The 12,705-nt window shown below is 55.0% G+C and overlaps 2 protein-coding genes across 6 annotated transcripts in view; one reads left to right on the top strand and one right to left on the bottom strand.

Moving 5' to 3' along the window:
• Nucleotides 1-2,641: 2,641 nt before the first annotated feature.
• LOC140597800 (uncharacterized) lies at nucleotides 2,642-8,268 on the bottom strand. 2 transcript variants are annotated; one of them, XM_072747733.1, is made up of 3 exons: nucleotides 7,653-8,268; nucleotides 7,383-7,553; nucleotides 2,642-3,366 (listed from the first exon to the last, which is right to left on the bottom strand). In XM_072747733.1, the coding sequence occupies exons 1-3, from the start codon at nucleotides 8,266-8,268 to the stop codon at nucleotides 3,131-3,133; spliced, it is 1,023 nt and encodes a 340-aa protein (XP_072603834.1). In that variant the 3' UTR covers nucleotides 2,642-3,130. The 2 variants fall into 2 exon arrangements, with proteins under 2 accessions (XP_072603834.1, XP_072603835.1); XM_072747734.1 differs by lacking the exon at nucleotides 7,383-7,553.
• A 104-nt stretch (nucleotides 8,269-8,372) lies between these two features.
• Nucleotides 8,373-12,705, top strand: part of RHBDL3 (rhomboid like 3) — a 52,112-nt gene continuing 47,779 nt past the window's right edge. For 3 of the 4 annotated variants that reach the window (XM_072747729.1, XM_072747730.1, XM_072747731.1), the window contains exons 1-2: nucleotides 8,373-8,544; nucleotides 10,012-10,035. In XM_072747729.1, coding sequence (XP_072603830.1) covers nucleotides 8,434-8,544; nucleotides 10,012-10,035 — 135 coding nt within the window. In that variant the 5' untranslated portion in view covers nucleotides 8,373-8,433. The remainder of the gene's footprint in view (nucleotides 8,545-10,011; nucleotides 10,036-12,705) is intronic. The other variant, XM_072747728.1, reaches the window with a different exon arrangement.

The raw sequence follows: 12,705 nt of genomic DNA, 5'->3' as shown, positions 1-12,705 counted from the left end.
GTGCTGTTCTTATGTATTTTGGAGTATGCAGAGCAGGCATGAGAGCTGCAGACCATAGCTGCAGCAATCAGATTGAGCACATTTCTGTTGCAGGACGTCCTTCACGGAGAAGGGACAGGTTAACTCCATCTCTCTGCAGAGGACTCAGACAGCTCCCCAAGGAGCCACAACAGGCTGCCACAGCTGTAGGACAAATCACGTGCTCTGGCCACACACAGGAGGATGCCCAGCAACCCTGACTGCCAGCCGCTGGGCCCCATTTTGCAGAAAGCCATGTTCCTCTTCTGACCTGGCCTGATGGCTTGCGAGGCTGGAAAATTGTGGGTCACCTTGAGGCCACTTCAGCCATCCCATTTCCAGCCTGCTTCACTGATTCTAGTTCAGAGAACAGATAAAGGCAGGAGATGGAAGGGGAGAGTCTTGTTAGTCTCTCATATCCCTGGTGATGTGTTTCATGGACCGGGACGGCAAGCTGAGCCATCAATCATAATCCCCCTTACCCCCATCCGGGGAGTACTGGATTGTTCCAGAGGGGTAGAAGAGAAAGTAGTCAATGCAAAGACTCCCAGAATGTCCCCATCACCTAACAACAAGTAGGCAGTTTCTATGCAAATTTACACCTTCTTGCCTTAGTACATGCAGTTCCCTCTGTCTTGAATGCATCAAGCCTTCATCCACCTGGCAAACTCCTACTTAGTCTTTTAAGATCCAGCTCCAGCATCACCTCTTTGGACCCCCTTTCTGCCACCACATACTTGGCATACATCTCTACTCAGCATCAGTAGCATCGTACCTGAAGGATTTTGTAGCGTGTCTTTTCTATCTGTACTAGAGCTCACTGTGGGCAGAGACTATGTCTCATTCATCTCTGTGTCCGGAGCCTCAGTCTGCAAAGATGTTTACAGGCACTGTTTTGGAATGGCAAGTCGGAGATCGTGGGATTTTGAGATGGATTCTTCTAGCAATCATAAGAGTCCAAAGAGTGGCTCTACGGCTAAAGAGTGACAGAGCTTGGACAAGAACCCAGGTCTGCTGACTCCTGAGCCTGCTTGCAAGTACTAAGGAATTACATCCTGATCTGTATTTCCCCCCATCCAGCCGGGGTGGAAGGGGTAATGGGAAGTGAACAAGCTACTGGGCAAGTGGCAGGAGGCGAAGGATCCAAGTGACCCAGTCGTATTTCAGGGCTGGGGAGAGGTCACAGCTCATCTAGTTTGACCTCTGCATTTACAGATGAGAAAATGGAGGCCTACAGAGTTGAGGTGCTTTGGTCAAGGTCATACAGCAAGCTGATGGCAAAGCAAGGAGAATGCACACCTCCTGATCCCCAGGAGAGCTGAGAGTTATCCTCCCACCCAAGAGAGATGAGAGAGAGGATGGCCAAGCCCTCCTGACCAGCTGCTATCCGAGGGGCAGGTCCCTGGAGTCCTCCATTCTTCTGGGCTTTTCTTTCCCTCTCCTGGTGGCACAGCACTTAAGTAGGGTGCGTTCTGCATAAATAATAAAGAACACTTTCCTTCCAGGGAGGAAGGCCGTGTCTGGGCAGGCGGTATGACAGATGGTATTTACAATGTGCACGGAGAAGTTCTCACACAGCCTCACTTGGGCCCTGTGGCTGAGAGAGGGAGGAAGCAGATCTGAGTGCCCACTGTCTCATTCCCCTGCTTAGTGTTCCCAGGTGGCTGCTGCTGCTGTGTCCCCATCCTCAGAAAGCCTGCCTCATGGGCCCCAAGGCATTCTTCACTGCGGCCCCTCACTGGAGGAGGTGCAGGATCAATGATGTTCTTTCCCAGGGTAGGCCCAGAAAGTCCTCTGAGGCCAGATGCTGGGTAGATTTCTTGGGAATTCTGACCTCTGGGATGCCTTCCTTTGGCCTGGAGAAGTTAAATAGGACAGGTTTATTCATTGAGCAAATATGTTTTGAGGGCTTTCTATGTGCCCCAAATTGTTCTAGGGAGTCATGGACACTGCCATTAAGTATATAAAACCAAATCCCTGCCCTCATGGAGTGCACACTCAGTGGAAAGGCTTACCCTGGGCCTCGTGGCTGCACAGCTGGTTGAACACCCTCATCTGAGCCTGGCACTGTGCAGTGGTGAATGAAAGCAAACCGTCCCCCTCCTTCTGGGAGGATATTGCACAGGTAGCTGAAGAGAAACAAAGCAGAGAAACAGACCAGTGGCTTTTTCCCTAAAGCCAAAGCCCCTGACGCACACCAGCCTGCACCTTGACAAGCCGCACTTGGACACCCCGATTTAACCCCATCTGGTCGCCCTGGGAGAAGATTGGTAGTTGGGGCCAAGGACACTCATCAGGTTTTTCTCCCCCCATTCACTCTTAAAATAAGAAATTTGGTGAGAGGAGTGGAGACTCATACCTCCTCTGGGCCCAAGCGTCCCTATTTGTAAAATGGAGGTAATTGTACCTATTCTGCTTACCTCAAGAAGGCCAGCTTTTGGGGGATGAAATGGAATGACAAACATAGAAGTGCTTTGACATAAAGGCAGCAGGCATACAATGGTATTTTTATTATGCAGAAGAATCTTTCCTCCATAACATAAAACTCATTCCTCATTGGGGGCTGAGAATAATAACTATGTAATTAGACTTCATGTCATATCAACAGACAAGCTCTGTTTTTCATTAAACAGACATTTGTTTGACTCCTATGGTGTGCAGTGTCGCATATTGTGATGGACGCAAAATTGAACAGGCCATAACCTCTCCTTTAAGGAACTTACATTCTTGGATAAAGAAGATAAAACTTAGAGGAAGGCGTGGTACTTTTGGGCTGGAGGGTTAAGGAAAGGCTTTAGGAAGGAGGGGCATGCAACAGAGAGGTGCACTTGATTGAACAGGCTGCTTCTCAAGGAGACTCGACCTACCTCTCCCATAACCAAAGGTCCCACATTGTGTCAGAGGCCCAACCACAGTCCAGAAGTGGCCCCCTGGGGAGCCAAGCTCTGAGGAGATGCCAGAGAAGGACACGGAGAGCCAGCAAAGCAGCTGATCCTCTCCCTGAACATGTGGTTGGCTACATTTTGGAACCGGGAGAGTTTCCTCTGTGCCTTTCTGAGCTTCGCTTTCGGGAGCCCACGCCTCTCTTTGAAAGGGTTTGGTGTCTGTGAACCTAGACATCTTTCTGTAATGATTTAAGTGACTCGGCAACAAGGGGGCCCTGGCGGGAGTGAGAAAGGAAGAGAGGAAAGGAAGGCAGCGTTGTGCTGTTTGATCTCCAAGACAGCGGGCAATAAGAGAAGAATTTAGGATCCGGGATGGAGGGTGGTTGGATTCCAAGCAGCCGTCTCCTCCCTGAGCAGCGTCCGCTGTTTGGACTTGCAGGCTTCAAACAAGACTGGGGGATTCCTGGAAGACAAAAGAATTCAGGGCTGGGGCTTGGATCTCAGTCAAAAATAACTTATGTCTTCATCCCAGGCAAGCAAACTGGCGGCAGCTCAGGGCTGTTTGCAGGTTTCTCAGAAGATCGCAGCTCCACGTGGTGAGAGGGGACTATAGGGGTCAATTTGGGTTTGCTTTGGGGAGAGAAAGGGCCTTGTGTGGTTCATGCCTGACTGAGGGAGACCTAAGAATGGGAGACTGTGTTGGAGAAGAGGCCCAAGCCAGAGAAGTTCTGGAGAAAATCACCCCCACCCACCCCTCCACCCACCCCACCACCCCCTCCACGCCCCACTGCCTGTTCACCCCCTCCTCTGCGCTGCCATTTGCTTTGGGGGTAATTACAGCCCTCACTGTTCCTTCCCTGGCTTCTCATTAGCTCATGTGGTCCACAAACTCCTTGGCTCCCCTTACCCTGCTTCCCTCTCCCAGTTGTTCCCCCTGCCTTTCCGAGCTCGCCACCGGCAACCCACTGTCCTAGCCCCCAGGTTCAGAGCATCCCATCCTTAAAAACTACTCCTCCCTCTCTTGGTGGGTGTACATTAGAGACTCAGCCCCCAAATAGCTCTTCCTCTTCCCTCCTTCCTTTTCTCACTGAGCTGTAATCAGAGGATTATCTGATTTTCTCCTGGGAGGCCAAGGCCTGGGTCTTACTCCCTTTGTATTCTCAGCACCTCGGCCAGGGTCTGGCAAATAAGGGACACTTGCAATGTGTTAGTTGAATTGCGCTCTTGAGCTGCTGCCAACTTTATCTAAAATGCTGTTCCAGTTAGAAGCTATCACTGCCTCCCCATTGCCCCCTGGGCGAGGGCTGAGAATACAAATACAATACAAATACTGCCACCCCGTTGCCCCCTGGGCGAGGGCCCCTCCCTCAGCTTGGCACTCAAGGACCTCTGTGACCTGGTTCTCAGCACCTGGCCGTGTGGTTGTTCCCAACACAGTCAGTGGCTCTCTGCACCTTTGCTGTGGTGATTCCTTCCATCCAGAAACCCTTCTACACTGTCTACCCTAAAGCTGCTCCATCTTTCAAGGTTCATCTCTTAACTGAGCTCAAACTACTCTCTCTCAGGCTCCTCTCCTGTGCCGCAACACTCCTAAGAGTGTCTTGTTAGGAACTGTAAGGGAGGTCCGGGGTGTAGAGCACTTACAAAATGAAGAGCAGGGTACCAATCAGTGCCAATTGGCCCTTGTTTGCTGTTACCTCCCACCAGACCTAGGGTTCTCTGAGGGCAGGGCCCTCGTACAGTCATCTACAGGTGCCTGGCACATGACAGCCATTCATCGAAAGTGAGCAGGCACCAATGCCCATTCCCTCCTCTGTCTGCAGAGTGGCACTGAATGTGCTGGTCCTCAGGCTGTCCTAGGCTGGAGTGGCCCAGAAGCTATCAGATAGCCTGGCCACTCCCATCCCTCAGAGGGAGTCCCACTGCCCCCTGGGCAGCGAGGTGTACCTAGCTGCAGATTCCCAGGGGCCGAAGGGTGAAATAGGCTGGCTGATGAGGCTGAGGCTACCATGAAGTCTAAAGGGGAGAGTAGATTGTTACAGCCCACCTCTGAAGCCAGAGGGCCACTCTCCTTCCAGTGGGGGCCAGGGAAAGGGAAGCAGTGTCCTGACTGGAGGCTTCTGGTTAGCAGTTGGGAATTCTTTTCTAGGATACTTTTGGTGCATGCATGTGGGTGCAATGTTCCTAGGGCAGACAGAGAAACAAGACGCCCTCCCCTAATTGCTGCTGTGCTCATGACCCCTTCCCTGGATGGCATCTCCCATCTTCCTATGCTCAGGCCAGTCTCCTCCTATCTTCCATGTTACAGCCGAAGGAAGTCTCTTTTTTTTTTTTCTTTTTTTAAAGATTTATTTATTTGAGAAAGAGAGAAAGCAAGAGTGAGCACACAGTGGGGAGGGACAGAGGCAAAGGAAGAGAAGGATTTAATCAGACTTTGTGCTGAGTGTGGAGCCTGACGTGAAGCTCAATCCCAAAACCCTGAGATCAGGTCATGATCTGAAATGAAGAGTCTGATACTCAACTGATTGTGCCACCCAGGCACCCCTGGAAAGGTATTTATTTATTTATTTATTTATTTATTTATTTATTTATTTGAGAGAAAAAGAGAGCATGTGTGTGAACAGGAGAGGGGCAGAGGGAGATAGAGAGAGAGAGAGAGAGAGAGAGAGAGAGAGAGAATCTTAAGCAGATACCATGCCCACCATGGAGCCCAACATGGGGCTGGATCTCACCCGCCTGAAATCATGACCTGAGCCAAAAATCAAGTCAGATGCCTAATTGACTGAGCCACCCAAGAACCCCCAGAAAGATCTTTTAAATTATTTCTCTGCTGATCACAGTCCTTCTGTGCCTCCCCATAGACCTTAGGTAAAGTCTAAGCTCCTTTCTCAGGAAACCCACAGCCCTTTGCACTGTCCCTTCCAGGCTGGGCTCCTCACAGGAAGCACCCTGCCCTCATGGCCAGCCATGCCAGGTTCCTTATAATTCCCCTGCCATACTACATTGCTTCACAGGCCCAGCCTGTGCCTGGGCTGTTCCCTCTGCCTAGAATGCCTTCTCTTCAGGTTTCTCATTTTGCTTTGTTCTGGGGACATTTCCTTTAGCAAGTCTTCTTAGACCCTCAAGAAACCCATCCTTTGGGTTTCTATACTCCTTTGGCCTTCCCTGGCTGTCACCTCCAGATAAATACTTTCTGGAGGGCAGGGTCCAGACCCTATTTATTTCTATATTCCTGAAGCTCTGCCACTGGCACTCAGTAGGAACTCAGTAAAAGTTTAGAGTACCGGGGCACCTGGGTGGCTCAGCGGTTGAGTGTCTGCCTTTGGCTCAGGGCGTGATCCTGGGGTCCTAGGATGGAGTCCTGCATTGGGCTCCCCGCAGGGAGCCCACTTCTCTCTCTGCCTATGTCTCTGCCTCTCTCTGTCTCTCATGAATAAATAATATCTTAAAAATAAATAAAAATAAAAAATAAATGTTTAGAGGATGGAGCCTGCTGAGGTCCCTTCTACCTGAGGGTAGTACAGCGTTGGCACTGCTGATAAGAGGTGCCCCTGGGCTGAAGAAACTGAAGGGGACCTGGGGTCAGAACACTGCCCAGGGCTGCTGGGCATCTTGGCAGAGTGGCTAAAGCCTCTCTAAGCCCTTCTTCCCCTCACCCCACCCCAGGCTTCCTGGACGACTTGTCCAGTCCCAGAGATCTGAGTCTAACACAGCCAGCCCCCAGACAGGTCATGTAAATGATATCCAGAGGGTGGGGAAGAGGCAGTGATATTGACCTCAGGGCCCCATGCTTCCTTTTGTCCTTCTGGGCTTCTTTCCCCAAAGAAGTAGGCCTCTCTTCTGTCCCCCTGAAGGCTGTTTTCAAAATCACACCCTAGGCAGACAGTTTTATTTACAAGGAAATCTTGGCAGGATCTTGACTTGTTAGTAGAGTAGGGATGGGGGAGGGTGGTGAGAAACAAAAATAGTTGAAATGATCACACTTTCTGAAACCGAGATGAAAATTGGTGTCTGTAGCAAACTCACCTAATTAGAACGGAGTTAATTTTCTCCTCTGTGTTTAAGGGGAATAGTCATTATGGGGTGAGATGGTCACAGGTTGGATTCTGGGGTTGGGGTTGTGTGTCTGCTTTATGATGATGTGAGCATTAAATGCAACTTTCACCGATGGAAGAGTGTCCCTTTCTGACAGGAGGGTGGGGGGTGGGGTGGGAGTAAAGGCCAGTGAATAGGTGGGTGTTGGGTGATGGGAAGAGGACTGGAAGGGGACTGAGTGACCAGGAGTGAGTCCCTGGGCCTCCTGGGAGAGAGAGATGGCATTTGTCCCAGTCGACCACTGGACCAGTTTGCAGGCAGAGCCTCTGCTTCTGGGAGGCAGTCTCCTGGGAGCACTTTCCTGCAGGGAAACAACACCCCTTTTTAAAAAGATCCCCTGTTCCTCTGATCTGACTTCGTTACTACTTGCTTTAGTTTCTTTACCTCCCCTCTCCGCTTTGGGCGGTTTTCTGGGCTTGCCTCTGTCACCCAGGTCAAATGCAGCCAGGGCACTGTCACAGAGCTCTCTTGTAGGGAGGACAAGATTGAAGATTTGGGGTCCCCGCCGGCCATCTCTGACTTCTCCCATCCCCGAATTACTGGGCGTCTCTGGACCTCCAGGATGGGAAGCGAGATGGAAGGGTGCTCAGGATCCAGTCCTCCCAGCATCCGCCCCCAATTCACTCCCAGTTAACCCCGACATCGCCAACTTACCGAAAGCCTCGCCCCTGCCTCCTTCACGCCGCTGCAGTCTCCAAGTGGTCGTTAACCCGGTGGGTCCTGGCGGGTGGGCACGGCCCCATCCGGGCCCCGAGAGCGTCCCGGCCCGGGCTGCAGCCGGCGGGAGCGCAGCACCGCCCCGCGCCCCGCGCCCCGCGCCCCCACCCCGGGCGGTGCGGCCACTCGCCCGCCCGCCCCGCCGCAGCCCGGCCCCCGCCCCTCCCGGGGCCGCGCCGCCCGGACCGAGGTGGCTCCCGCGGTGGCGCCCGGGGGCTGGGGACCGCGGTCCCGGGAGCAGCCCCGCCCCCGAGGAGTCCGCGGGGAGGAGGAGACTCGCGCGCAGAGCGGGGGCCGCGGGGGGCGGGAAGGGAGCGCGGGGAGCGCGGGGAGCGCGGCGAGCGGGGCCGGGGCCGGGGCCGGGGCCAGCCCAAGGGCGCCCTCGCCGCGGAGCCTGGCGCGGGGGCGGGGGCGGGGGCGGGGGCGGGGGCCGGCGCGGCCGCGGCGCGGAGAAGTTTGGCGGCGGGAGGCTGGGCGTCCCGCGGCGGCGAGGCGAGGCGAGGCGAGGCGAGGCGAGGCGAGGCGGCGGCGGCGGCGCGGGGGCCGGGGCCATGGGGGCGGGCGCGGGCGCGGGCGCGGGCGCGGAGGCGGAGGCGGAGGCGGAGGCGGCGCGGCGCGCTCAGAGCCCCCGGAGCGGCGCGGCCGGCGCGGCGCGAAGTTAGCCCCGCGCCCCGGGACGAGCCCGCAGCCGCCCGCCCGCCCCGGAGCTCGCGCCGGCATGGGCGAGCACCCCAGCCCGGGCCCCGCGGTGGCCGCCTGCGCCGAGGCGGAGCGCATCGAGGAGCTGGAGCCCGAGGCCGAGGAGCGGCGGCCCGCGGCGCCGGAGGACGTGAGTGCCCCTTCCCCGGCCCCGGCAAACTTTCTGGGGGGCCCGGAGGGGGACGCGGGGCAACTTGGAGGTTTCAAGGTGACGCGGGCGCGCCCCGGATTGGCCGGGTCCCCGCGGGCGGGAGGGGGCGGAGGGGGCGGAGGGACCGGTGTCCCCCAGGCGCGCGCCACCCCCGCCCGGGCTCGGGCTCGGGCTCGGGCTCGGGCTCGGGCTCGGGCTCGGGCTCGGCGGCTTCCCCGCGGGACGCAGCCCGGCCGCTGCGCAGGGGACCGGTCGGCCGCGGAGCCCTCTCCCCGCGGCTGGCGCAGTGCCCGGGACACGGCGTTTGCCCGCAGAGGCGGCCGCGTCGCAGCAGGGACTCCCCCCCTCCCACTTGCGACCTGCGGGCCCCCGGGGCCGGGGAAGCAGCGAGCGCCGCAGAGTCCGCGGAGCCTGCCGCGCCGGCCGGTCTGGCCACCGCCTTCCTCCCCTCGGAGTGAGCAACCTCCCGGCACCTGCCCCGGCGCGGCACGGACCGCAGTGCTAGGCGGCCCCAGCCCCGACCCGGCCGGAGGACGGACAGTGCCGGGAGTCCCAGGCCGGGTCTAGTGCCAGCGCCGGTCCGCGGGGCGAGGGTGGGGAGGGGCTGCCCCAGAGGGCTTCCCTGCCGTCTGCCGCTGGAGCCTCCTTCCCTCTGGCCCGCGGAGCCCTGGGAGCTGCAGTTGCTTCAGCTACTCGCTCCTGAGGTTAACCTGCAAGCAGAGGTGACGGACTGGAGACTCTGCCCGGCCCTGCCGTAGCCCTCGGTCAGGGTAGGGAAACGGAGTGAAGCCAGGACCCTAACCCACAGCGAATGAGCCTCAGGGGAGCTTCACCTCTTCCCTCCCCTTTGGCTGCCTGGGTTAATCCCCTCACCTGCTCCTGGCCCCAACCCCAGTACCCGCCCCTCTCATACATGGGGCACTTAGACCCAGCCTTGGGCACTCCGGAGACCCCTCCTCCCAAACTGCAGGCAAAGGTTAGTGTTTATTCAGGGCTGAGTTGTCCAGAGTAGGGGTCTCTGGCCCTCGCGAGCTCAGGCTATTGCAGCAGGGGGTGCGCTCCCCGGTGTGGGAGTAGACGTGGACACAGGCTTTAGGCAGAACTTATTAGAGGCCCTTGGACAGAGTTGGGCGCCTTTATTTAGTAATTGTTGAGAATCCCCCTCCTTCAGCTTATTCCTCCTCCCGCCTGTCTCCAAGAGAGGGACAACCCCCACCCCCCCTCAGTTCCCTCTCTTTGCTTAGTGCAGCCTCATTTGGGGAGCTCTTCCCAGGTTTCCCCTGGTGTCTTGCGGGTTCCTGAGTCTGGGGAGCAGATGGGAGGCTATGCCAGAAATATCAGGGGGCTAGAGAGACCTTGGTGATAAGTGTGTGTTTCTCTCTCTCTCTCTCTCCTCTCTCTCTCTCTCCTCTTCCTTTTCTTCTGCATGGCCTCCCTCTCTACCAGCACTGGAAAGTCCTGTTTGATCAGGTACGTGAGCAGTTAAATCCCCCCACTTCCTTCCAGCCCTCCCCACAATCAGTCTCCCTGCTTGCGTGGGCTTCCCTAGCTCCGCACTCCCGAGACGGTGACGTTGGGGGGAGGCGTGGCTTAGTGCATCTCTGAAACTGATCGACAGGGCTCTCCGCGGCTCTCCAGGTTCCAGGAGTAGGCGGTGGGCTCCCCTGAGAGATCCTTCCCTGCCTCCTCCTCCCAACTCGGCCTCACCAGAGCTGGGCTTATACCATGTAGAAATTGCACAATAGGTATTGGAAGCCTGGGACATTCCCCGTATGCCTGGGGAGACCGCAGCCCGGACTGGGGAGGTGGGGGAAGGGCTTAGGTTAACATCCCGTTAACATCTCCTCCTTTACCTCCACCTTCAAAGATCCCTGGCCACCACTGAAGTCAAACCTCTGCTGTCCTTGGGGGGTGACTCACAGTTTGAGCTCTTTTGAAAGCTGACTCTAACTTTGCGGCAGGGGTGAGAGAGTTCTGTGAAATAGTGTGTGATTGTTTGCAACGCCTGGAGTCTAGATGTGCGGAATGGTGTTGGGAATGCCAACTTTGGAATCTGGTGGTGGACATTTGACCTTCAGCAAGGAAACAATTTCTTTGTTGCTTAGTACCGGTGCTAAGCGCTTATGTATATTTCCCTCTCCATTCCACGACGATGCAGAGGAGAGGAGGCCAGGGATGTCCCAGCACAGGGGAAGTGGTGAGTGCTGTGGTCCTGCAGTGATGTAAGCATGATTGTGCCATGAAGTATGTGCAACTTTAAGAGCCCTGCTGGGTTGGAGGAGAAGAAGCTGAGGAAGTAGCTTGGACCAGACCTTATCCTATTGTAAGCAGTGGGGTGTTGGCAAAAAAAAAAAAAAAAAAACCTGACAGCTTGGGCTTCAGACAAATTTAGTGTGAGGAACCTACTAAAGGCTGGTCCCCAGGTGGTCCTGAAAGCTGAGAAGTCATGGCAGGCCAGAGGCGGGGCTTGGGGGGTGTCATCCACCTTAGCGGGAGTTTTGGCTGTGGTTTGGGGAACATCCACCGGCTCCTGTCCCAGTGGGGTGGCGCATCTCTCCCTCTGCTCCCACGGGACACCCACTCTCCCTCCAGTTCCTAAGAGCACAGCAGCTGCTGGCCTGCTGCCCTGAGGCAGGAGGGGCCGTCTGCTGCCACGGTACTGCGACCAGCAGGCTGCCAGCCCTTCACACCTCCTGCCAGATTTAGAATCAGAACCTAGAACAAAGTGTATCGTTTCTTTTCCCTCTGTGTCTTTCTCATTTGATTAATTTTCTGTGTGTGTTTACATTTGAAAAGGAACTATTTGGGTGAATGGGGGAAAACTTTCAGTAGGAAGAATTTGGAGCAGAGAGAGGAGAGAACATGTAGCAACTAATATTCTCTGGTGGTCTGGGAAACAGACATGAGAGAGGAGGAGAGAGGAGAGGAGAGAACATGTAGCAACTAATATTCTCTGGGAAATCCATTTTCTGTGTTGCCCACATCCCACAGGGAGGTCCCTAGTGTCACAGAGAGCATCTCCCTGCCTCTAGAAGGGCCCACCCAGAAACCATGCCAGACAGACAAAATAAATTCTAGGGAAGAAACTACCAAAGTACTCCAGGCAAACCATTTTTTTCTCACAGTGAGTTCAGCCTTATGTCTATTCCCCATCTGTCATGTGACATTAGAAGCCCATTTGTGGGGGCTCATGGGTGGCCCAGTTGGTTAAGTGTCTGACTCTTGGTTTTGGTTCAGGTCATGATATTGAGGTCGTGGGATCCAGCCCCACATCAGGCTCCATGCTCAGTGAGGAGTCTGCTTGTCCCTCTCCCTCTGTTCCTCCACCTACTTGCATGCACTCTCTCTCTAAAATAATAAATAAATAAATATTATTTTATTTTTTAAAATTTAAAAAAATATTTATTTATTTATTCATGAGAGACGTAAAAAGAGAGAGAGAGAGAGAGAGGCAGAGACACAGGCAAAGGGAGAAACGAGCCTGATGTGGGACTCGATCCCGGGTCTCCAGGATCAGGCCCTGGGCTGAAGGTGGTACTAAACCACTGAGCCATCTGGGTTGCCCAATATATATATATATATATATATATATATATATATATATTTTTTTTTTTTTTTTTTTTTTTAAGGAAGAAGCAGCCCATTTCTGTCACCTTCCTTTCTATGGGTGATTTGTGTTTAAGGAATGCTGAGCTGCTCCTGAGCGGGGCTTGAGCTCTGGTAGAGATCCAGTGCCTCTGTGTTCCTTGCCCCTACTTCGTGAAGCTGCCCTTCGACCATTCCCCAGTATGCCAACTGGAGAGTAGGTATGAAGCTTCACCAAGGAGCGTGCAACTTCAGGATCCAAGGTTATTCAGAACTTGGAAGGGTTTTCCCCTTGCCTCTTCCTGTGGGCCTGCTTAAAGATAGGACTTGGGGATTGGGGAACTTGGTGCATTTAGGACTGAATATTTGACTGGGGGTTGAAGTAGCCCCCAACCACCTCATACAGAAATAGACAGCCCTGACCAGTCAAACTGTTGTCAGTGGGGTAGGGTTCATGACACCTGTCTGTCGCTGCAAGGTGAGGTGTTCCTCTTTCAGAGGTTGATGGAATGAGAAGCTGGCCCCAGTACGTCCTCCTTTCTTTCCTTGGTCAAG

Source organism: Vulpes vulpes, chromosome 2 (assembly GCF_048418805.1).
Source record: "Vulpes vulpes isolate BD-2025 chromosome 2, VulVul3, whole genome shotgun sequence".
NCBI lineage: Eukaryota > Metazoa > Chordata > Mammalia > Carnivora > Canidae > Vulpes > Vulpes vulpes.
This window is presented reverse-complemented; position numbering and strand designations above follow the sequence as displayed.

What these genes read in the sequence shown, in the direction of transcription:
- LOC140597800 (XM_072747733.1), bottom strand. Translation starts at nt 8,268, where the DNA reads ATGGCCCCGGCCCCCGCGCCGCCGCCGCCGCCTCGCCTCGCCTCGCCT. An exon ending in AGGCAGGGGCGAGGCTTTCG is followed by an intron (nt 7,554 to 7,652) that starts GTAAGTTGGCGA and finishes CCCATCCTGGAG; the next exon opens with GTCCAGAGACGCCCAGTAAT. An exon ending in GCCCAAAGCGGAGAGGGGAG is followed by an intron (nt 3,367 to 7,382) that starts GTAAAGAAACTA and finishes TTTGTCTTCCAG; the next exon opens with GAATCCCCCAGTCTTGTTTG.